The sequence below is a fragment of the Cavia porcellus genome, unplaced genomic scaffold, assembly GCF_034190915.1.
Source record: "Cavia porcellus strain 051 isolate PalLab524CR breed Dunkin Hartley unplaced genomic scaffold, mCavPor4.1 scaffold_15, whole genome shotgun sequence".
In the NCBI taxonomy this organism is placed as follows: domain Eukaryota; kingdom Metazoa; phylum Chordata; class Mammalia; order Rodentia; family Caviidae; genus Cavia; species Cavia porcellus.
Genome location: NW_026947498.1, coordinates 18,003,970 through 18,028,351, shown reverse-complemented (window position 1 = coordinate 18,028,351; position 24,382 = coordinate 18,003,970). Strand labels below are relative to the sequence as shown.

At 37.5% G+C, this 24,382-nt stretch overlaps 2 protein-coding genes across 4 annotated transcripts in view; one reads left to right on the top strand and one right to left on the bottom strand.

Annotated features, from left to right (window-relative positions):
- Nucleotides 1–8,102: 8,102 nt before the first annotated feature.
- Nucleotides 8,103–8,908, bottom strand: LOC134470543 (uncharacterized). Its single transcript, XM_063225318.1, has 2 exons — nt 8,898–8,908; nt 8,103–8,859 (listed from the first exon to the last, which is right to left on the bottom strand). The coding sequence occupies exons 1-2, from the start codon at nt 8,906–8,908 to the stop codon at nt 8,103–8,105; spliced, it is 768 nt and encodes a 255-aa protein (XP_063081388.1).
- The window catches only part of Ncam2 (neural cell adhesion molecule 2), a 448,375-nt gene continuing 432,663 nt past the window's right edge, over nt 8,671–24,382 (top strand). The window contains exon 1 of one of the 3 annotated variants that reach the window (XM_063224717.1): nt 8,671–8,961. In XM_063224717.1, the coding sequence (XP_063080787.1) occupies nt 8,907–8,961 (55 nt within the window). In that variant the 5' untranslated portion in view covers nt 8,671–8,906. Of the gene's footprint in view, nt 8,962–9,171; nt 9,197–24,382 lie in introns of those variants that run through there. The other 2 variants (XM_063224716.1, XM_063224714.1) reach the window with 2 other exon arrangements.

Sequence of the window (24,382 nt, the reverse complement as noted above, 5' to 3'; positions counted from 1 at the left end):
TTTATAGCCACTCTTTATTATTGACATTTGCTAATTTCAAGGTGCATTAGCTGTAATTATTTTTTTAATAAGGGCAGCAGTACAAAGTGTATTTGAGGAGCAGGCTTCACTGAAGTCGCCATATTACTGGTTCCCCTCAACAGCATTTCCCGAGTCCTTTCTGTAAACATATTGATACTAGTTCCTTAAGACAATATTCTTGAATACATCTCTTGTATTTCAGAGTTATTTAAAGTAAGGATCCTCGAGGGTTTGTAGACCATGCCATTAACGCTGACAAACTAAGATGCACTATGACACATGTCAAGACGACCAAGTCCTTGATTAGGAGTGCGGCAGGGTGGGCAGGAGCATGGATGTTTGTAATTCTAGGGAGTTAGTCTTCATGGCAACTCATTAGCGAGATTATAGAAACCACTATGAGAAGACAAGATGAAATGAGCCCTGAATGAGGCCCTGGAAGGGTCTGTGAACAAAGTGACTTGCGTTTCTTACGAAATGTCAGGGACACGAGCTCGAGGCATGAGAAAATGGCGAGATCAAAATCCAAGATGGGGGAGTTGAAAAGTGGCCAGTGCCTGTGATGTGCAAACTATTGCTGAGCGACAAAGGTGTAAAGCCCAAAATAGGATTGAATGAGGTTGCAGTTGAGTCTAAAGATCATAGTTGGATCACAGGTCCCTGTGGACACATCAGTTCTGGTTTACTTGGTGCTATGATCTGCAAGTTTGTGTCCTCCCAAAAGTCACATGTTAAAATCTAAGCATCCGCCTGAGGACATTAGGAGGGAGAACGTTTGGAAGGTAAAAATCATGAAGGAATATCCTTAGGAATGGTCATAGGGCTGTGGTAAAAGAGGTGCAGAGAGCTGTTTGGTATCTTCTACTACAGGGAGGCATAATATGTGGTAGACTCCTTCTTTCAGCAATAAAGTGGGCCCTCACCAGACAGCAGTCTGCTGAGATCTTAGACTTTAAAGTCCCAAGAAGAATAAAGGATACATTTCTACTGCTTACAAATTAGCCAATTGGTGGTATATTGTTATAGAAGCCTAAATGAGTGAAGACATTGTGTGTGTGTGTGTATGTGTGTGTGTGTGTGTGTGTGTGTGTGTGTGTGTGTGTGTGGCATAGTAGTACAGTACATGGAAAAAGAGATCATATCATTTAATGATGGAATACATTAGATATGAAGATTATGACAAAAATAAAACTTCTCTGAAAGATATTTCAAATTAACTTTTGTGATTTGATTCCAAGTGCATTTCTGTCAAAAGATAACATATTATAGAAGCAGAATTAATATTTATTGTCTTTATTTACCAGATCTCTTTCATTGTTATTTTTTCTATTTTAAAACACTCATTCACCAAATGTTTAAGGAATCTGTATCATTCTTTACATGCTATCATATAGAGAAAATATGCCAGTGCACAAAGTAAATTATTTCTTCCTTTTTTATTTAAACTGCTGGAAATTTCTTTTCTGAGTTCTTAATGCTGAATCAAATTCTCATTGTTTCTTATCTCTGCACTATTCCTACCACAATTGACTATTTGTGGTAAAATAATGAAGCTACGTTACTGCCCTGGATGAATGACAGTTCACTGAGTAAAGACTTGACCGTGACATGTTGTAGTCAATGCAGGGGATATTTAAATCAATCTCTGTATCCTTGAGCTTGGGTCATGTATATTGTTTCTTGGGATAATCCTATTGATGAGTGCATTTCAATTCAAAGATGTAACACATATGCATACTTTTTTCTAGAATATTCTAAAATGAACAAAATCATCTACATGTTGCTAATTCTACTTCAAATGTTAATATGGTTATTTTGAAGCATGAAATGAATATGCAAGTAGAAATCTAAACCTTTTTAAAAAATATATTCATGTTTTTTTATTTTAATAAGACTGTCAAATTTTGCTTTAAACAGTAAAATAATACTTTTAAAGTATTTCAGAGAGGAAGATATAACAAACATTTAGTTTAAATGCTGTTTTTCTTCTTTTGTAAGATCCCAAGGAGTTGTTCCTAGAATCAGTCTAGGAAAGACAATTGAAGGTTTCCTCCACCTGACATTTCTGGAGTGGGTAGCTATTGGCTGTCTCTGCATCTCCTGGCATTAGGATGTGTGTTAGGATCCTGGGACTCTCTCCACTGAATGACAGAGCAACTACCTTCTAGGCATGGCAGGGTCCCTAGACATTGGCAAATGTTTCCTGAGGAACAAAGCAGTTTTTAGTTGTGTCGCACAAGTTCACAAAAACTTCCTGAGCTGGTAACTGGTGTGTAAAAAATTCATGGCACTAAGAAAAAGAATCCATTAAGAGATTCTGTATGGGAAACAGAAGCAAGCAGTCTCTAGGAGAACTGGCAGGTATCTATTATTCAAAGTTGGTTTTCCTTTTATCTTTCGCTGTGTCTCCATTATTCTTACCCTTTCAATATATTTTGTTAATGCTTGAGCTCAGGGACTTAAAACAGGTGACTGTGTTCAGTCTTCAAGAGAAGCAACATAAAAGATAAAATGTTGAAAAGCCTCTTATAAAAAACAAAACAAAACAAAACATAGCTCTAAAAGAATAGAGTTGTGGCTGATGACACAATCCTATCAGATTTTATGTGTAGATCCTAAAAGTAATTCTCAGTCATCTTCAAGTATCTCCAGTAGCAAATGGATGGGGAGCTTAGATGACGTTTGTATAATTGCAGTAGAGAAGTAGGAAAAGCAGCTTTTTCCTGATGAGCTACAATAATCAAAATGTTTGACTGCCCGTGATCATGAAAGTTTCCACCATCTTATCCTATGAAGTAAAATGAGAATTTCTGGATTTTGGAAGAGAAAAACAGGGGAAAGGGGCAGAAGATATTAAGGTTGAATATGGATATGTAAAATTAACTTGTCTCTGATAATATAATTGAAGAAAATTAAAGGAAGAAAGTATTACTAGAAGTTCTTGGGCAATTGACACAGAAAATATAAAATAAAAATATTGATCCAATACAAATAGTTATATTTTATGACAAAGTTAAAATGTTCCAGGGATATAAGGATTCACATAATGTTTTCAAATATTTATGGACAAAGACATTTACACTCCATGGTCATTCATAATAAAAATTACAAAGAAACTCTTAATGTCTTGGTGTATGAAAGTTGTTAATATAGAGCCCAATTTTTGCATTTAAATGAATTCACACATTTGTATTTGTAAAATTAATAGCAGGGTAAAATTCATTTCTACTTTAGACCAAAGTAAAAAGAGGTCAAAATGTAGTATCTTAAGCTAAATTAGGAGAAAATATGAAATATTGGAATAAAATATGACAACATATTCAAGGATATGTTCTTTTGCAGTATAGAATTTTTATATTTTTAAATTTCTGTCATGCAGGATTTATGAGTAATAAGAATTAATTCATAATAAAGCATATAGATCTTTAGTTCCATTTTTCTGTACTAATTCATTTAAGATAGCCAGACTATTTACATTCAGGCCAAGTTCTTCCATAAATGTTGAAATCTTTGGTTTTAGGAAGGCTGCCAAAGCCAGTAACAGGTGTTAAATGCAGATTTATTTAAACAGAGGACGAATGATAAAGAATGGTTATAGCGGAAAGTGTCACTTTTTTTAGTAAGTGAGGATCATTTCATGTAAAGGCAAAAGGTAAATGTCTTTTCCTTAAATAATACACACTAAAATATGTATATTATAGTAATACACATTGATTTATTCTTAGGTAGAATATTAATAGTTTGTGGTTATAAAGGAAAGATATTGCTAGTCATTAATAACAAAATCACTTGTCTGACTTGAAAAAACAGAAACATAACACCATTAACAGAAAAAACCCCAAAATTTCTGTACAATATTTCTCCATATTTAATTGCCAGTTTTATCATGCTTCAAAATGCATTTGATTAACCTCCTATATCCTATCAAAGCTATGTTTTTGTGGTATCAGTTGCCAGAGATAAAGGATTTGTAATCTAGTAGGTAATAACTGCTGTCTTCGTGATAGGATTTGTGGAGACATCACCTAGTCAATACTACCTATGGGCAAAAATATGATTTCAGAGTGTGGTGATCAATATTTAGGCAAACTGAATTTCATATCATGATCCTTGCCACATCAAATAGGTTCATTACTAGCCACTGCTTGGTTCATTTTTCCTTTCTTGCTTTCCCTTAATATATTCTTAAAATTGTGTCAATCATTTTTTTGTCCAAAGGTTACAGGTTTGTTATATTTCCTGTTCTGTCCATTATTATATTTTCCAGGGTTTTCTGTTGAAAAGAATATAATATCCCTCAGAGTTAAGAAAATATTATTCTGGCAAGTGGCAAATTATAGGCAGTCATTGCATAATTTCAGAGCAAAATGAGCAGTTCTTTGCCCAGAGGGAACATGAAGTAGCCATGAAGGAAAATGACCCCATGTATCTTGAAAGAAATTAGAGTAAAAATCTGTGACAATTAGGTACCTCAGTACCATAAATCTGGCTCTTCTATTTCATAATTTCATATAGAACATTTAAGAAAGTAAGGCATTTACCAAAGAAGGTGTTAAAATATAAATCCTACCACCCAAGGACCCACTGTTATACACTCAGAAATAGCCTAGTAAAATATCTAAGAAGTTCTTGTAACAAGAAAGTAGAAATTATTTTCAGAGATATAATCATTAGAAAAAGTGGCATTAATGGCAAAATGATGGCAGTGGTAACATCATCAGTTTATAGAGGTTTCAGGCTATCTCTCTCTATGTACAGTGGATATTTTTCTTCCTTTGTGGTAATAAAAAAGCCCAAACAGGCAATTTTCTAGACAAGTAAATGAATAGGTATAATGGCCTGTGACATTTTAAAAATATAAATGAACCCATGGTAAGTCCTATTTCCTGATAGTGCAATCTTAAAGCACATGAATCCTGTCAATATAGAGAGTAAACAAAAATAACACTAGGAAGAGAGAAATAAAAACTATGTTTAAACACCATCCAGGGCACACCATTCATACCCAGGCTCCATGACTACATTGTAGGTCTGCACGCTTTTTGCTAGGACAGCATGCAGATGTAAGAAGCAGAATCTCTCTGAGAAGATAATTTCCACATATAATGCACCTTATCGTTTTCTATCTCTCGGCTACTCCTTCATGTTCATTTTATTGATTCTTCTAAATCAAATTTATCTGCTTCCATTTAACCATGCATCTAGTCCTGTTGGTATTTCTCACTACTCAGCTCTTCATAGATTCCCGAGTCCTGTGAAACTCACTCTTATTTTTATAAATGAAATAACAAAAGCATCATCGAAGCCTCTGAAACGTTTCTGCAGATAGATGAAGAAGCTGCTAAACCGTCTTACGTATAAATTATAAATCACATCAAGGAACTGGATGCATTTCTATACTCTTTGCACCACACACAGTGTATATGACCTAGTCATGGACATGGATGTATTTATTTCATGACACCATATTATGGAAACGGTGTGGAGTTCTTCAGCAGAAGTAAACTCTTTATGCATTGTCCTTACTCCATCTACCTGTTAGGAAGAGAAACTGACCTAGGCAAATGAAGGCAAATAACTTTGGCCTTGCAGTGGGAAATGAGTGTGTTTCTTATGAGAGCTCTAGAGAGGGACTTCTATCTTTAGCTGAAAGGCACTTGAAGAGAAAAAGAATTTTGTATCTGTATATGACACTCTGATCTCAAGACCTTTTCAGAAAATAAATTTGGCTAACAATGCATAAAATAAAATAAAAGCTCTGATAATAATATTCCAGTGGGTCTATGTCTTGCTTCCAGCCTCCATCCTTGAGAATAGTTATTTTAAAATTTGTGGCTATGCTGGGGATCTTACCTAGTATCTTGCATGCTCCGCAAGTACTCTCACTATTGAGCATCCAAACCTAGACAGACACTTCTTGACCATGTACGTCATGGTAGTAAGTATTTACATAATACACACCACGTTCCTCAGCATAACTCAGTCCACCTTTATGTTGTCCATGCTGTACTATTTTCAAATATTGTGTACTTTCACATGTCTCATGCCTTGCTCAAACTCCTCTCTATCCTGCCCACATTTCTGCCTAATTATTCCTTTTTTTTTTTTTTTGCAAAGTTTCTCAAACCATTTTTTACTTCCCTACTCTGAAATGGTCCCCTCCTTTGCCACAATAGCAGTTTATTTTTACTCTTCGTATGATAATTTATAAGCTCAGTCATATGGTTAGATCTTGAGTTTATTCCTGATCATCCCTTCAACAAGACTTTTAGCAACTTCATAGCAGAATAAATTGCTGTTCCACCTTCATATGTTTCAGAGTAACAACACTCTGCTCCATTACCTTTTCAGTATTCACTGATGACCTCTCTTTCTTGCCTACTGTTACGGTTTGTATGTACATGTCCCCAAGAGCCTCACGATCTGGTAAGTGGGCTTTGGGCTTTGTGGCTGATTTGCTCTCAGATCCCTGGAAGCATGACTTGGGGACTGTGTCCATTCCGGGGCCTCCTTTCTCTCTCTGGTTCCCTGGCAATTCGATAACTGGACTCTCCTCGAGGGCAGGTTTTTTTCTTCTTGCAGTTTCAGCCTAAGAGCCCATCAACTATACTCCAAACCTCTAAAACCCTTGAGTCCAAGTAACTTTTCCCTTCAAATTGTGGGTGTCTGATACTGTTTCAAGGAGAAAGTGACAGTGACACACACAGATACATACATACACAATCACAAACTCAAAATGGATTTTGTACAGTCAGGATAAAAATGTGTTATCAGAAACTTATCCAATGTCTGATAGACCACTGCAATTCTTTTTCCTACCACATCTTATTCTAAGATTTCCTGTCTAAACTATCTGCAGGCTGCCACATTCTCCTTTGGCAAGGTTCAACTCTGCTTTAGATAAAAGTACTTCAACATCTAATAACAGGACAATTCAATAGTCAGAACTGTGTTACTCTAATTACCAGGCGGTGTGCCTGGGTGCATGTCTGGGAGAGGGAGGGAGGGAGGGAGAGAGAGAAAGAGAGAGAGAGACACAGAGAGAGAGACAGACAGAGAGAGGGAGAGAGAGACAGACAGACAGACAGACGGAGGGAAAGATGACCAACAGGGTCATGTAGAAAAATTGCAGACTGTAATGAAGAGGGTATTTGCCAAAAGCAGTATCCTTGCTATAATCATCTGTGATTATGTGTGTTCGTTCCCTTTAATCTCCCTACAGAAATCAGGAAATAATAAAAATATACAAGCCATTTTTCTTTCACCTATACATGCTCCTGTTTCTACTCTTTCCTGCCAAAAAGCTGACCGTGAGTTTACTTAAGGACAGGTGTTGCAACCTAGAACCGTAAAGGGTAGTACTAAGATGTCTTGACAAAAGCACTCTCCAAATATATCTGCCTGTTGTTGTAAAATCAGGGAGGAGGAACAGGTTCTCAAGGTGGGGGGTACAGAGAGGCCCATTGATGAGGAGCCTGGCTCTGGCACCGCTTGAGAACTGCTCTTTCCTCTTTGATTCTGAGCCCTTCTGTATCTCTATCTCACCTTATTTTTCTGTCCCTGGTGATAAGGAAAACCCCTGGGAGCTCACTGAGCCTGAAGTGAGGCAACTGATTACTCTTTGGAGCCCAAATAAAAAGTGCAGACTGGAGGACCCACTGTCAAGACCCGAGGGGCAAGGATTTTGCCTCTTTCCAAGCCCTGGGCCCAGGTTTGACAGATGGCTTCCTACCCTGCCAGAAAAAATGACACGCTGCAACCTTTAGGTGAGGAGAGTTAGTTCTGGGTGCTTGCCACCGCTTCATCACTTCAGTTTAAACAAGGATTCCCGCACCATTCATCTTTCCACATCGGGGCAGCCCCATGGCGGCAGCTTCTTGCGGACCTGAGCCTTAGGGACTGAGGGCAGAGGCTCCGGAGAGCAAGAGCGGCGTGCAGCAGGGACTGAGGCTAAGGACCGGCTCCGAAGGACTGATGGCAAGAGCAACGCCGCCCCTCCCACCTCTCAAACAGTCTCTCCGGGTCCCCTCTCGGCAGCAGTCGGTGCAGATGTAAAAAAGGCACTCAGCTCGGCTTCCCGCCTACCCTCCAGCGCCCGGGAGGCAGGCAGTGTAGACGCGAGAATCCGCTTCCCCTCCGCCGTTGCAGAGTGCAGCAGAGCTGGGGAGGGGACCCCTGCGGAGGTGCCAAGCAGCTCCAGTCTGAGCGCCCAGGAGGGCGGCCTCGGGGAGCTCTGGAGACCCCATCCTCCCTCCCACCAGCGCGTCAGCTCGTGGACCAGAGAGCCGGGGCTGCACCGCGTGCAGCCGCTGAGCCGCAGAGGCCGGGAGAGCTCGGGACACGGGACCCTGCGGGGGAAGGTCGGCAGCTCTCCAGCTCTCAGGGCCGCTGAACTCCCTCCCCGCGGTCCAGGGGAGCCCATCCAGCAGCGAGCGCTTCTCGCGGGGTGCGCGTGGAGTCTTCCTCCGCGGCGTCTGCTCCTTCTCAACGGCAAGAGGCACCGGGACGCGAACCCACGGCGCTGAACTCGGCGCGGACGCATCCGTAGCCGCGCGCCTCCGATAGAGGCCGTCGTGCGGCGCGGAGGGATCCGCCTGGCCACGCCTCCTCCCGCCCGCCGGCTCGCGCGTCTCCGCCCCCTCCCGCCGCCCCGCCGCCGCCGCGGCCGCCGCTGCCTCCGCCTGTGCCGCCGCCGCCGCCGCCGCCGGGATATAGTGCGGGCGAGCAGCGGCGCAGTCACTTCGCGAGAGCGGCGCGGGCTGCGGCGCCGGCACCGGGCACCCGGAGCGGCGCGGGCTCGACGGGCGGCCGTGGCAGCGGAAGGGTCTCTCTGCGGGGCTGGACGTAATAACTTTGGGATTGTCCACCAGTGTCACGTCCTGAACATGAGCCTCCTCCTCTCCTTCTACCTGCTCGGGTTGCTTGTCAGTCGCGGGCAAGGTAGGAGTGCGGTGCTTTATTGCATTTACTTCCCTCCCCCTTCCACCCACCCCAGAGAGGCCAAGAGGGAGGCACAGGAGGAAAAAAAAAATAACAAAAAAAGAACTAAAGTTACAGTGACTGTTGTTAGCCTGATTGTGTTAGCTCTTTCTTTTGGCTGCCCCTGAAATTGTCTGTGTTTGGTGGAGACCCTTCCATGAGAGAAGAGAAAATGCAGATTTGCAGATGGGCATCGGTGAGCAGGAGATCCAGGCAAACTGCTTTTCTTTTCTTTTTTTCTTTTTCTTTTTCTTTCTTTCTTCCTTTTTTTTTTTTTTCTTTTTTTCTGGGATTTTAGGTTTCTCTGATTCTGATTTTCAAAAAATTGAATGAGTCTCTTGGTGTGTATTGATACTTACATATCAGACGTTGTGGAAGGAAAGGAAGGGTATGATGCTGTTTTCGAGAAGCAGCAAAAACTATAAGCATTAAACTGGTTTGTAAAATATTCCCGTTATGTGCAAGAAATTCAGTTCTTAGGGACTCCTTTTTTTCTCTTTCCCAAGACCAATTCCTGACTGTGAAGTGAACGATGATGGCTTATTTATGTTGGAAACTAAGAAGGGCCGTAGAGGTTGTGTGAGAAAGCAAATGGATAAAACTGGATGTGTGTTGCAGTCATTCGTTTCAGACCTTCCACCTCCTTGTTAATATAGGAAAACAGAACTGTTTTATGACAGAAGATTGTAATTACTCTTGCAAGGGATTTTAGGGTTACAGACAACTGGTGGGAGCTTTTCTCTCTTGAGGGGAGAGAAATAGCCTAGTATAATAATCTGAGGAGGAATTTGTGGAGCCACCTCTGTTGATCTGGGTGCAGACAGATAACGAATTTATCTTGCTTGTAGAGATAGCACACATTCCCGTGAAATATTTTTTACAATAGATGGAAGCAATTTCAAGTGTTCACACAAGTTTGAACATATAATTGGGGAAACAACATGCTAAAGCATGCATGGAAGTCTTTAAAGGAGGGCATTGCAATGAGCCTGTTATGTGTAGTAATTACAGAAAATATTGTATTGTTAGTGTTGCTTGAATTTTTAACTAAAATACAAAATTGCAAGGTAAGTTAAAATATCTTCACTACATGGATTCTAAGCATTTTTCGCTTCCTCCGTGTTGCTACTTCGGTCCAGTAGGGGGTGGTAGAACTCCATTGTAAACGCAGAAACTGCTGTTTCTGCTCTTGTACAGTCCTTCTATCATTCTTCAGCAGGGCTTGACATTTTGGATGTGAAGCTTTCCTTTCTGTGCCCTTCTCCTCCCCAAAGCTATAGTATTAGCAGCTGATGAAAAGCGATTGGATGCAGATTGTATTTTCAGAAATAAATGCAAGTGCTGGGTATTGCTGTAGTTTGTAAAGTGTCTTAGTATGATGCTACTCATTTTCCCATAATGGCACAGAGTATATAATATTTCAGTCTTCTTTGCAGATATATTCATCTGGAGCTAGCACTAGACCATTCTGTTAATTCAAGCACTCTATGGCAAGGATAAATGTGTACTTATTCCTCACAGTTACGCTGTTTTAATTTTTGTAGCTCTGCTAATTGCATTTAAGTGTTCCTTTGTAATAGGGAAAGGTATTTCAGAATACTGAGAAGCAGTCCTTGAAGATTTCAGTTAAAATACAACTGCAATTACATAAGTGAAAGTGGTATGGAGAAATATAAATCATAAGAAGCAAGTTTATGCAGACTTATGATTCCAATATGAGTTGTTTGCGGAAGAAAAATATCTTATTCATGGAGTGAGGACATTTATCATTGCAGACACTAAGTGTGTTGGAATTTAGAGATAGAAGGGTCATCGAGGAATGTTTAAATTCTAAGTTTAAACAGTATACCTGGGCATGCATAATTGGGGTATGTTTATATCACATATATTTGAAATTGTGATTCGGCTAATTTATTATCAGAGTGTGAGATGTTTATAAAGGAGGACTCACACAGAAGCATGCCTACAGGGGAGCCCATATTCACTCTGATGAAACAGGAGAGAGAGAGCATCGTTTTAAAGAAGATCTCTCTATCTAGCAGAGTTTCAAAATGCATGGCTCTCCTAGAGGCGTACATGCATGTTACAAGGACCCAGCTTTTGTGAGAACAGACATGTAGGACTTCTTTGCCACGTGCCTTAATGAAATCAGAGATGCTTGGAAATAGAAATCCTCACTCCAAAGTCTAAATCCTTTATGCTGCTGTTTTGTTGTCTAATTAAGGATGCAGCAGCGAATATCAGATACACCACTGGAAGCTGTATCCCCTCCAAAAAAAAAAAAAATTAAAGTAAACCCAGTGTAACTCATAATTTTGTTTATCCTTTTGTCAATGGGACCGTGGAGAAGCCAGCATTCAGTGGTCTCCGGGCTTGTCTTAGAAACGCTAAAACCCCAGCTTGCTGATTTATGTTTCCAACAATATACTTGCAGGGGATTTTATGAAGCATGATTGAAGCTATAGCTTTGGAAAGTGGTGTGCAGTTAGACTGGGGAAAGGCAACGATTATGTATTCCCTTTTAAGTAGTCAAAACGTTTTGAACCACAGCAGTTGAAAAGAAGAAAATGACAGAAGTGCAAAACTGACTTAAGTGGATGCCAATATCATAATTAGCTAACGAGGCCTAATAGTTCCACTCCCAACTTTCAACACTATGCTATTGTTCTATGGTAGTGAGAGCTTTTTCCTGTAGCAGAAAGGCTCCTTTAAAAGCTGCTGGTCTCTGCTGCAAGCTGATGACCTAGTGAAGTGAGACTGGAATTTGTCAAGTTTGATTTTCACTGTGCATGGAAGGGATATTCTAGAACACTGTCACTTGTGCATTTATTTTTACTTTCTATTCAAAATTTGGTCACAGTTCTGCCATCATAGATTTCAAGTGATAACTGAAGTCTCAGGTTAGCAATATATTTGCCGTTTGCAATTTTGTAAGTACAAATTCTCAAACCCTAGTACATACAGGTTGCTTCCCTGGAAATTTTTAATTTTTAAAAATACTTTTATTATTGTTTTAAACAAATCACCCAAGGATGATAAATCTCCATCACTTGTTGTTCACATGTATGGAATAAAATTGCGGGTGTATGAAACTCTAAGGTCACCAGTGGTGATACTCATCTGTCTTGCAGTCAACTCTATGTAGTTAGAACCCTTAAGCCAAAATTACGGTGTAAAGGAAGAAGATGAATTATCAGGTACATTAGTGAAACCAGGCGTCTGCTTATGGTTGTGCTTTCTGAGTGTGTGCTTTAAAGTCATTGTTCATTAGAGACATGGACCTTCTGAAGATAGAGCCCAGGTGTGTGAGGGTCTGTGCATTTCAGGCCCATCTCTCCAAACTCCTCCTCTTTCCAGACTCCTCAGAGCCACAGCCTCTCTCACATCTTTTCTGTGTTACTGTCTTTCTGTGCTGCCAGCTTCCTTGTGCGATGCTTCTGTTGAATCAACAGCATATTCATTTGTTCTTAGAGAAGATGGGCTATGCGAATTAGTGTCTTTGCTGTAAATGAACAACCCAGAGTTTCCCTCCCTGATTTATGTCAGAGGAGCCTGGCAGACTCTTTTCTCACATTTCATTTGTCGTGCTCCATCAGCCCATGCAACAGGAAGAGAAGTTGGTGGTCCCAGAAGTGCCAGAGAAGTTTTTTTTGTTTGTTTTTTTTTTTTCCAATGACACAGGGGGCTAATGTTCTCCCAGGGATTACATCCTTACCTGACAAGCAATTAATGGAATAAAAGAACCTCACTCAGTAGGCGAAAAATGACAAACTTGGTAACCAGTTTTGTAAATAAAACATGGAGCTAGCTGGTAACGGGGTCAACAGGCAGCCAGGAAGAGGGAGGCTGATAAGCAGGCAGAAGCTGGGATTTGTTTTTGTCTGTTTCCTCGTGAGGGAGCAGCATGAAGGGAAACAAACAAGATCCACAATGCAGGCCCTGCAACTGGTGCTGCTGCTTTCTCTGGCTTTTGACATTTGGGAAATCATCTTAACTCACCTGTTGTTAGGGTCATGGCTAATAGCAGTGAACTTTTGGGACCAGGAAAGAAAGGTGCTTAATCAGTGGTAGAGGGAGTGGAATTGTTTTTGTTTTGTTTGGTTTGGGCTAAAATAAAATGAATCCTTTGGGTGTTGGTGTATGCAAAATTAATGTAATTTTAATGTTCTTAGGAAGGGAATATGATTTTTTTCAAGTTTTATTATTGACCTAAATTCTAAATTTCTCGCACTCTTTATACCCTCCCAGTTATTCTGGTGAGAGGCCTATTTAAAAGATTATGAATTAGTTTTAATTTTCCAAATTATATGATAGGAGAACACTTTTTAAAATGCAACCAGTGCTTTCATGGCTTTATTAACTGTAATATTCCTGCATTCATGGAGCTAAAGAATATTTAATTTTTTAGCCAATAAAAGTGCCATGGCATACTTTTAAGTACTTTAATAACTTAATTATTTATAACTATGGGAGCACTACTGTAATCCCAAATAGTAGTGTATTTCTCAGTTTCACGTTTGTGCAACTAACGATTCATCAACCATCAGAAGATGTTTTAAAAAGCTGTGGCGTAATGAAACTGATATCCTTGAACTTAAATAACTATAGGGTGTGATGGAGAATTTTGGGAATGTTTACAGACATAGTCATCCACAGATGGGGGGTTGAAAAATTTAAGTTAATGGATCAAAATCTTCTTGGCCCATTTTGTTTATTGGAAAAAAAAAAGAATATAGCACATTCATTCTGGAGTAATATGATACCACCTTACTAAGTTTCTCTTGACTTTGAAGAACAACTTCAACTGTGGGAACACTGTTTTTGTTCTTGAAAATTTGATATAAAATTGTTTGGTGAGTTTCATTCAATCTCAGCCATGAGATACAGTGTGATGACAGACATGTATAACCCTACCATGCCATGTCAACCCTACTTTGCCAAGTTTTGCTTATTATTTTTAATAATGAGAACAAAGGTGAAGTTATGCATGCTTAAAAGTAACTCACTTATACAGTTTCCAAAAATCATCTAAATGCTAATTAGAAAAATATAGACGGGACAGTGTTTTATATACTTGTTCACCTGTGCAGCGTGTGTTAAATGCCTGCTTGCCCCAGATGGCTAATTAGGCCTTAATACTAGAATAGTTGCATATGTTGTATGATGAACAACTGCAGGGGGCGCCGCTTACAGTCCTAACGATAAAATATATTTATCTTCACAGGTTGCCAGCAGATGGCAGGAATGAGTTGCTCTTTTGTATTGTGGATTCTTTCAAAGACTGACATTGGCACTAAAAGATTAGGACAGGCACACAATTAGGATAAGTGACTTTGTAAAGACAAAGTTAGGAAAGTGTTGGTCTCCAAATACTCCACTCCTTTCTCTTATGCCAAACTTTTGCACAAATTAAAAATACTCTAGGATCTCTTTGAGTCAGAGTAACTGATATTTAAATTTTGTGTGATTTTGTAACTTAACAAAAGGCGTGGTGGCGCTTGTCTGTAATCCTAGCACTCCAGAGGCTGAGGCAGGAAAATCACGGTGAGCACCACACCAACCAGGGTCATGAAGGGAGTTCAAGCCCTGTCTGAACTGCATAGTGAGACCCTATTTCAAAAAGACCACATAATAATGATCATAATAATAACATTTATTGAGGATTTACCATAAGTTTAATGTCAGCACTTTGAAACAGTACAGAACACTTTTACAAAGTGCCTTCAAGCGCTGTACAACTTACATGCATTGAGAATGCAACAGGTTATTAGCTCTGTTTTATGGGAAGAAATTGACATACAGAGAAATTATTTGTTTTTCCTGTATTAGGTATAGACAGTATTGCAATTAGTAGTACTGAAATAGATAATTATTATGATTAGTAGACTTTTTGATTCTCTTTCATTGCCTTTTTTTTTTTTTTTTAATGTATGTGATGTATTGTTTGAAAATTTGTGTGTGTGGAAGAGTGGTATATACTGTTACTCCATGATTGTAGTTGAGAAGACGAAAAATATAAGTTTAAAAAGGCAAATAAGCATCAATAAGACAACAAACTGTTGAACAGTAAAGAGTTACGGTGTGATTTCATGTAATTAATCAAAATCTAAAGAGTCAAAGTGAAACCTGCTAAGTTCAGCTCTTAGAATGAATTAAAATTACTGTGTCTTTACTCACAGACTCAGCTGTATCAGCCCTCTATTATGTTCTTTGCATTCTTCATTTTCATATTATGGAGAAGAGATAGAAAATTTTAATAACTAACTTTCCATAGCTATGACACAAGGATTTAAACTTTAAACTTACTCAACGTCCAGCCTCTAACCAGGACATGTGTTGCAATAGAAAGAGTTTCAATGTGGCGGGAGTAAGTAGGGGGAAACATTGTAATACAAAGAGCAAAAAGAAAGGGAGGGGTTGAATAAATGGTAGGACATGAGGCATTTAGAGGAGGGAACTAATCCAGCTGAGTGACTCCATTGTAACAATTGATCAAACTCTTTGAATTCATGAAACAGGTATCATTTAACCCGGGAAAGGTGAGTAGCTGGCTTTGAGAATGGAATATTTTTGGTAAGGGCATCCAGGAAGCCTTTGAAACCCAGCAAAGTTTGACTCTGAGGTTGGTGTTTGGGAGCCAGTGGTTGGACAGGAAAATAACATAATTGAAGTTTGGTTTGTTTATAACTCTATTGGTCATATGTGTAATGACCTAGAAATCAATGAGAAAAGTGGGAGTAAATGTGACAAGTTTCCATGGAAGAATGAATGACTCTTAGTAAAGGAATTCAACTTGAACATTGTCAGAATGAAAACTAAAGTATTACTCTTTTTTGCCAAAAACAATGGTTGTATTTTAATAGGAACAAGGGAATAAATAAGCTGTATTCGTGGTAATTTTAAAATGTGTTTGTTAGTTTAAAAATGAAATGAGGAGGTGTAATAGCATACTAATAGACTGAGGCAGGAGGATTAAAAATTCAAGTCCCAACTGGACAACTGAGTGATTGAGAGAGACACTGTTTCAAAATAAAAACAAAACAAAACAAAACAAACAAACAAACAAAAAAAGAGGCTGGAATAAATCTTGGTGTGAAGACTCTGGGTTTAATGGCGAGGAGTTAAAGAATTAAATATATAAATAAATATTTTATGTTTGTCATACTCATGGGAGATCTAAGTGTAAGTATCAATGATGAATTTTCAGATGCACTCTATTGATTTTACTATAAGTTCTTCAGAATTATTTCTCTACTTTTATTTATCCGTTGTTTGTTTCATTCTCCCATCATCATTTGTACTTACTATACAGCACAGATTTGGGATTTGGAGTAAAACTTCAGAAGCATGAGGAAAATTTTACTTGATTATATATTTTTCATTTAAATCAATGTCTTTATCATTTCCTCTTTTAAAACTTATCAGAGACTAAACAAAACAGAAAAAGTAAATAAATTTTTTAGAACTAAACTAAAAATCAAGTAACACAAAAAGATTTTTGGTACTGAAGGTATGTGGTTGAAAATTTTTCTGTTAGTATTTGAGGGAAGACAAAAGATGTTATAACTTTATAAGTGGTTTCCAAAGTTCTGCTTCTTAATTCTCCCTTTTCCATAAGCCATGGTTCTTTTAACAGCAATCTTTTAAAGATACCAGGGTTTTTCAGGACTTCATCATATGCGTATAACATGAGCCAATTTAACATGATTGGGACCCAAGCTATAAATAGGTTCCCAATTCAGAATATCACTCTGTGCTTTATAACTCATGGTATAAATTGGATGAGAACCTAATCAAATTTCCCTGTAAGTTCAACATTGAATCCAACCATTGAATTTAACTTGATTCTCATCTACTTGGTTTGTGAAGAGAATCATGGAAATAATTAAGTTTGTGAGCTGAGGTGCCACTGTAATTATTAATAAGAGGATTTGTAGCCATTTTTCTAATACTTTCTAATTTATTCATTCCTAACCATTTTTCTAATACCTCTAACACTGAGCTTTCTGATTATTTCTATGTTTATCATTCCATTTACTCTATCTCTACTTTCTACCAATCACAATGATTAAACATAATAAATGAGATGAGCAGGTGCATTTTTATTTGGGAGATCCTCACTTTGATCTATTGCTTTTCCTTTTATTCACTTGCAAAATCATGTTTTCTCAGCCTTAGTGCATGCCGATTACACTTGTACCGTTCTTGGAATTCTCAGATTGAGCCTGTGGCTTTTATACTTTTCTTACCTTTATTTGCCTGAATAATTTCTTTTAGTTTTCTTGGCCACAGGCTATCTCATCACTGAACAAACATTGTACAAATTAATTTCTACTTTATCTAGTCATTGCTAAAGAGTCAAAGATGCTAACAATCAAATTCTGCATATCATAATTAACGCATTCTATTGTGACTTTCCATGTGAACACTGTGAAAGCAAGAAAGCCTTTCCATCCCAGTTTTCCTTTAAGTACTTTGGACATTAGTGTGTTTATATATGTAACATAGTGGATGCTTATCAAATATATATGGATCCATTCTCTAATGATGCCTAGCAGAAATAAACCAGAATGGTATATCACTTTGAAATACATTTATTCTTGAATCTGGATAATGATTCATTTAGTAATACACTATACATTGATCTGGGTATTTGTTTCAAACATTTTGTTTATGCCACTGCCAAGTTTGTGGCACACTTTCAATAAGTACATAGTTGTCTATGATACAGTGTAGCTATAGGATTATTTAATTTAGAAGGAAAAGCACTGATGCCCTGCTTCATCTCAATCTCACAGAAAATTAGCCTGACACTAAGCAAACACATCTCGCTACAAGATTTGCTTTTTGAAGCTGTGTATGAAACATAGGAAGTGGCTATGGAGTTCAGGTTTCAGAAGTCTTAGCATTTAGAAATATAGAATTAAGCAAGGAGGAAAAAGCATGTTGATAATGATATAATTAACTAGATTACATCTTGGCTGTAGTCAATGTCTGATGTGCCAATAAAGCAAGTATTTAAAATCCTCAAAATCAAGATAACCCCATGTGGTTAATTAAAAGTTCATTATTCTTTCAATGTTTATTGGAAACCAGTTCTGAAATGCATGTATACAAAGAAAAGACAAGCAAGAGAAGAGTTAGTTTTATTTTTTTTAAACCTATGATTGAATTTTCTCTATTTCTTAAATGAAATTTCCTTTAGGCTCAAATATCCTCTTTTGTCTAGAAGCCATGTTTTTTTCTCCTCGTATTTATTTTGCAATTCTGTGGGACTTCAGTGATAAAAACAATTTACATTCATAGGGCAAAATACATTTTCAGATGGTCTAGAGCATCTTTATTATCTGTTTGCTTATCATTTATTCACTCATTATCATTATTATGTATTCCACTTTTAACTTGAAATAGAATTTGCAATTAAAGATATTACCAGTGTTTCTGATGTATCCATTTTTTTCTTTTGGTTTCCCATCAAATTTCATATTTTATAATCACTTTAATTGGTTATGTGGATGAGTCATTTTATTTCAAAGTCCCCTCACAAGCCTCATGCTAATGCATTCCGCCTCTGTGAAGATTGCAGGTGGCCTGCAATTTGAAAACAATGCTTGACATAGGTTATTAAATGATATTATCCCATCGTCTATGGTTTATGAAAACTTGCAGAACCGTATCCAAAATGGAAATGAAATGTTCAACAGTATTTTTATGTTCTGAAAATGGCATTTCTTAGTACAAAATTTTGAGCTATTACCTGGTAATTTAATTGCTAATGTATTTTCCCTTTCAAGTCCCCGTTTGATTTTTATTATGATGAAACATTATATCAAAAAAACTTTCTTCCCACAATGCATTGATACAACTATTAATAAAAGAGGTCTTCTTTTAGCAAATGTATCTCTCCTCTTGTGAGGAAAAAAACAGGGATTCTATTATTTAGCATTGTCAGAAAGCCATCATTTTATTAGTGAGCTTTCCTGAGATGCTTCCTACTCTGCTGTCTTTCAGCCTCATACCTTTCATTTCATTTAAAGTCTCTGTTCCTGAGGTGATGCACATGAATGTAGACGTGTGATGGCATGAGATAAGTTTTCACTAAAGTATTGTGTTGTTTATGACCAAATCGCATTGTGCTCTCAAGCAGAAAAGCATGCAAGAAGCTGAGACTGAATGAGGAAGGAAAGGAAATAGTGAAGATCCCTGATTTGTTTCAGAAAAAAAGATGTTGCCCTGGCTCAGGGAGAATGGGGCGGTGCATTGCAGTACCAGTTGGTTGATGGGTTTGGATAAAATCTTACATAGTTATCTGAAGAAAAGGGGTCAGGAGATGCCAAATAATAGTAGTGTGGTTATGGGACACTTTGGTTCTTTAATGAACTATGACTATGCTGTGAAATCATTGAATGGAAGATGAACTTTCGTCAGGCACTGTGTAAGGTGTTTTTATAGGAGTTATTTAATCTTTTATTCAGAGAACCTATAGCTGTGTTCTATACATCCTGGGCTATTACAGTAAAGGTGAATGAACTGAATTTTCATAAGTGGTGTATAGCATCTAATAAAAAAAGAAACTATACAGTACTCATTCCACTGACCAAATCATTATTCTTTGAAGTAGCAAGGGACTGTTGAACATAGAAAGAAAGTGAAAAGCAGCTGTAATGTTAGACTCTCACTATTCTTTCTAGTTACCGCCCCTAGCATGATAAAGGTCATATTTTCAAGAATTGTATATATTTACAGTGAATAAGGTCATATTTTGTTATTTGCATTTATTGCAAAAGTAGTCATCAAAAGAAGTTAAGGTTCTCTTATTTATCTTATTTGGGGCTAAGAACATTTAAGGTCTGAACTCTTAGCAGTTTTCAGGTGTGCCTACCTTTGGTCACCATGCTGTGCAGTAGATTCTCAGAGTTTATTCTATTGGACTGAGTCTGTGTGCACTTTAACCTCATTATTCTTAACTGTTAGCTCCTGTTTATCCTATTCAGTACTCCTATGGTTTTCACTTTGAGCCTTCAACTAAGTAAGATCATAGAGTGTTTATTTCTGTGCCTGGCTAATTTTATTTAGCTGAATGTCCTCACATATTTATTTACATTGCTGAAAATGACAGAATTTTTGTTGAACAGTATGTGCGTGCGCGCACACTTGTGTGTGTGTGTGTGTGTGTGTGTGTGTGTGTGTGTGTGTGATTTTCTTTCTCATTCATCCACAGATGAACATTAGGCTGATTCTATAGCCCGGCTGTGGTGGGTAGTGCTATGATGAGCATGACAGTGCAGATGCCTTTTTGACACATAGATTTAATTTTCTTTGGACATGTACACCAAAATGGATACATAGTGACTAATATAAAACCCAGAATCACAAGCAGAAAAAGAAAACAATACCAAATATAGTTCCATTTTAAAAAAGTATCTAGGAAACGGTGAACAAAATGAAAGACAATCAAAAACTGAGGAAAGTTTGCAAACCATACCTCTGGTTAAGGGGTTTATATGTAAAATATTTAAGGAATGTATATAATTTAAAATAAAAAGGATAATCCAATTAAGATGTAGAGAAAGGGGCTGAATGAAGATTTCACAAAATAAGAAATGAAAATATCCCCAAAATACATGAAATAGTGATTAATATCATTGATTAATGTCATTAATCATTAGGGAATCATCAGGGAACTATAAATTGAAAGCTAATTTGCAAGTTCACCTCTCAGCAGTTGCACTGGTTGTTACCAAAAAGAAAAGATCATAACTGATGGTGCAGAGGGAGCAGTTGGACACACCTGGGGATTGGAAAAGGTCCAGCCATTGTAGAAAGTCATGTAGAGTGTTTTCAAAAAATTAAAAAGTGAAACTATATCATCTAGTCATTTCTGTTGAATGAGCACTGCCAGGTTAGTGACTGGCAATTAGTAAATGAGTGAATGTTTTAGTGGCGTACAACATTAATGAGCTTGGGGAACCAGCAGCATTTTGAGATATTAGAGCAGTGTACAGGGTGGCTGCTTGATTGTTCAGATTAGTATAATTCATTAAGGACTATATAACATTAATATTTAAATATATGCACTATCTTTAAGTGGTTTCCCTTACTATGAAACACTATAATTATTAATAATTTAGTAAGTCATCAGTTTGTGGTTGACTTACAGAATACTGTCATTATGAAATTACATCAGTTTGGGATGCTTTTACAGGCAAGGAAGAGAATAATTGAAAAAGGCTTAAAAATAAAAAAAAAAATCTGTTACCGTATATAAGAGGCCATCTGGAGGCAGATTTGGGTTTTATGTTTCTGCTCATGATTTTGGCTGTTTTTCTTTAGTTTGTGGAAGAAACTTGGCTTCAAAATCTCCATGTATCACACTCTTGTGCAATAATATCTGAAGTTGGGAAAGAAAGAAAGAGAAAGTCTGAAAGAAAGGTGATGTAAGGATACTGATTTTTTTCATGAACAATCTGTGACCTGGGCACTGACATAAGATTATTATACCTGAACTTATTTAGTGTCTTTGACTTTTATTATGTTCTTTAAAAAACTGTCAACTAAGGATATTAAAGGGCAGAATGATAAAGGAATTTGCCTGAGGTCACATAGCAATAAAGTGACTGAATTGGGATTTGAATACAAGCTTGCTGTGAATTTGACAGCTTGTGTGTGTACGTACACCACATTTGAGAACCACAACCAGCAAAGGTTGGGGAGCAGATTGGGGATGGAGAAAAAACTCCTAATAGGCAGCCAAAATATTTAATGGAAATATATATGTAATTACTTTTATTTTCCAAACTTTGCAAGAGAACAATATTCTCATTTAGGAAGGTTAAATAAATGAATTCATTTTATTATTAGAAAAGGAAGAATTGAATAAAAAAATGAAATAGGTTAGAAATGGGAAAAAACAGAGTCTTCTTCAAGGTAGGAGTTGAAACTGAAAATATACACTGATGTCAGATCTAAACCCTGAGACGGGTGAATGCTGATGTATGTGTGATCATGTATACTCTTTGGACAAGGTCTAGTTTAATACATGCCTAGTCCAAGAATTGGACTTTAATAATTCCTTACTACTGAGTGGTTTCTTAGAATGCACAGTTTAGTAAAGGGCAGGATAATTCAAGATCAGGGACTTAGGTGCTTATGAAACTATACTTTGCATATAGATTTTGCTTTCTTGGGTAAGTTACCATATTTTCGTTCCTAAGTGCTCACTTCAACACTGTAGTTTTCAAATGGCTAAATGTTATGGTTAATACGTTGTGCCAACTTGAGCAGTTTAGAAGTTTAACAGAGAGACTCAGCAGGGAGCCAGGACTCTTACTTTGTAAATATCCTCCTCCTGTACAAGAAGAGGGTAGAGATTTTGTGAGTGCTATGGCCATTCTGGAGGGGAGGGAGTGGTGGCCTATATACAATAGAAGGGAGGAAAAGAGGCTTGGTCTTCCTCCCATTTTCTGTGGCTCTTCCTTGAAGTATCATGCCATGATGCCTTGGAACCAGCTGATTATGGACTAAAACCTCTAAAACCTGTAAGCTAAACAAACTTTTCCTACTTTCATTTTAGGTGTCCATTGTTTTGTCCTAGCAACAAGAGAAAAGTAACCGAGACACTGAATATGTAAAGTTCTGTATAGATTGGAAGTAATATTTTATAAATTCATATGCATTTGTGTGTGTGTGTGTGTGTACATCTAAATGTTTATATGCACACAAACCTATCTACATACATAAATATATGTCATAACGTTGGAAAACCATTCTGTATTCAATGCTCTATCAAAAGTTTCTGTATTTGTTTAATTTCTTTTGCTAGTACAAAAGTTCATGACACTTTAAATATTCTGTCTGGTAAGTTTTACCTCTAAGAATAGTTTATACTCTCCAATAATACATTATCCACACTGTGAAACTTTAGACTTCTTAGCCAGTGTTTAATTTCTCAATTCTAGGAAGCAGTATCTTTTGTCTTTTTATTATGTGATGTGAACAACTGAACAGCTTTCCCACCTTAGCTTCTAAGAAAAAAAGAAAACTGCAGGCACATAAAGATTTATAATTGATGTTGTGCTCTACCAAAACATACTCAGTGAATATAGATAAAATCAGCATTCAGTGCATGAGCACTTTGGTCCCAGCTTAGGAGGTATGATTATCTGCATGTGCAACTGTGAATTCTTCATTTTAGATTCTTTCATCTGTAATTGAGGTGGAAGGCAGCTAACTTTCTAGCAGTGTTATACCCCCTTGTACACTGCATTGAACAACCAAATTATAACAGTTCTCGTTAGAAAGCTGCAGGATAAATTGCTTAACATATTTGTAATCTCACAATAAGGGATGAATCCTAAAAGTATAGATACAGATTCTCTTGTGTTCCAGTGGTTGATTGTCATGTCCCTATTGAGGATTACTAAGTAGATAATCTGCTTTCCTTTCTGATGACAGAGAATAAATTCATTTGTGTAAATTGATTTTGAGAGATATGTCGATTATGTTTTCATATAAAGCATTTCCATATTTCCTGGCATTCAAGACAAATAAGTGTAGTTATTTGAAGCAGAGTATTGGAATTAGATGACTGCTATTAGCTTTATCATTGGCTTGTTTGAAGATTCATGGAAACAAAAATATTTTGAGAGCAGCTTTTTTCTATTTTTAATGTGCACCATTGGAAGGTCCTGCTTTGAAAATTTCCTTGACTTTCTTTCCCTCGTTATAGTTTGGTGACAGCAGCCAAAATTGTTTCTAAGGTGCTCAGCATTCACATCACGTGGCTGGCCATTGAAGCATTCTGGCTGAGTGATTGGATGCTAAATGGATTTATGCCAGCACATGGCAGCTCGGGACAGAGGCTAATGGCTGCTTCGTATGGAGTGAAACATTTTACCATGCACAAGTTTGCAGTTGTTTCCTGTGAAGAATTATGATCCTGTAGCCTAAAGGATGTCTTCAGCAAAGAATTCAGTTGTTTTTTTTCCAATTCTGTTTTACCCTCAACAAAGCCTAGAACTCTTTTCATGTTTATGTATCTAAAAATCTTTTCTTCTTCATTCCTTTTAGTTTCAAAGTAAGATTTTTGAAACCTGCATTATTTATTATTTCTCTTTGTGGGCACAAAAATGTCTTTTGCCTTCAAAATATAGTTGCAAGTGGGAGGCTGTTGTATGGCAGAGTCTGAAATCTGGCAGAGTTGTGTTCATATTATGCTTGCCTTGTTTCTTGATAGGAGGTCTTCAGCAAATGTCTCATTTTTACGAAATGACTGACTTATTTTTTAGTTGCAAATACTCCTTTAGTGTTCACATTTGTAAAATGGGAATGATGCTACTAGTAAATAAGCACTTAACGAATTCTAACTTCCATCATGATGTTA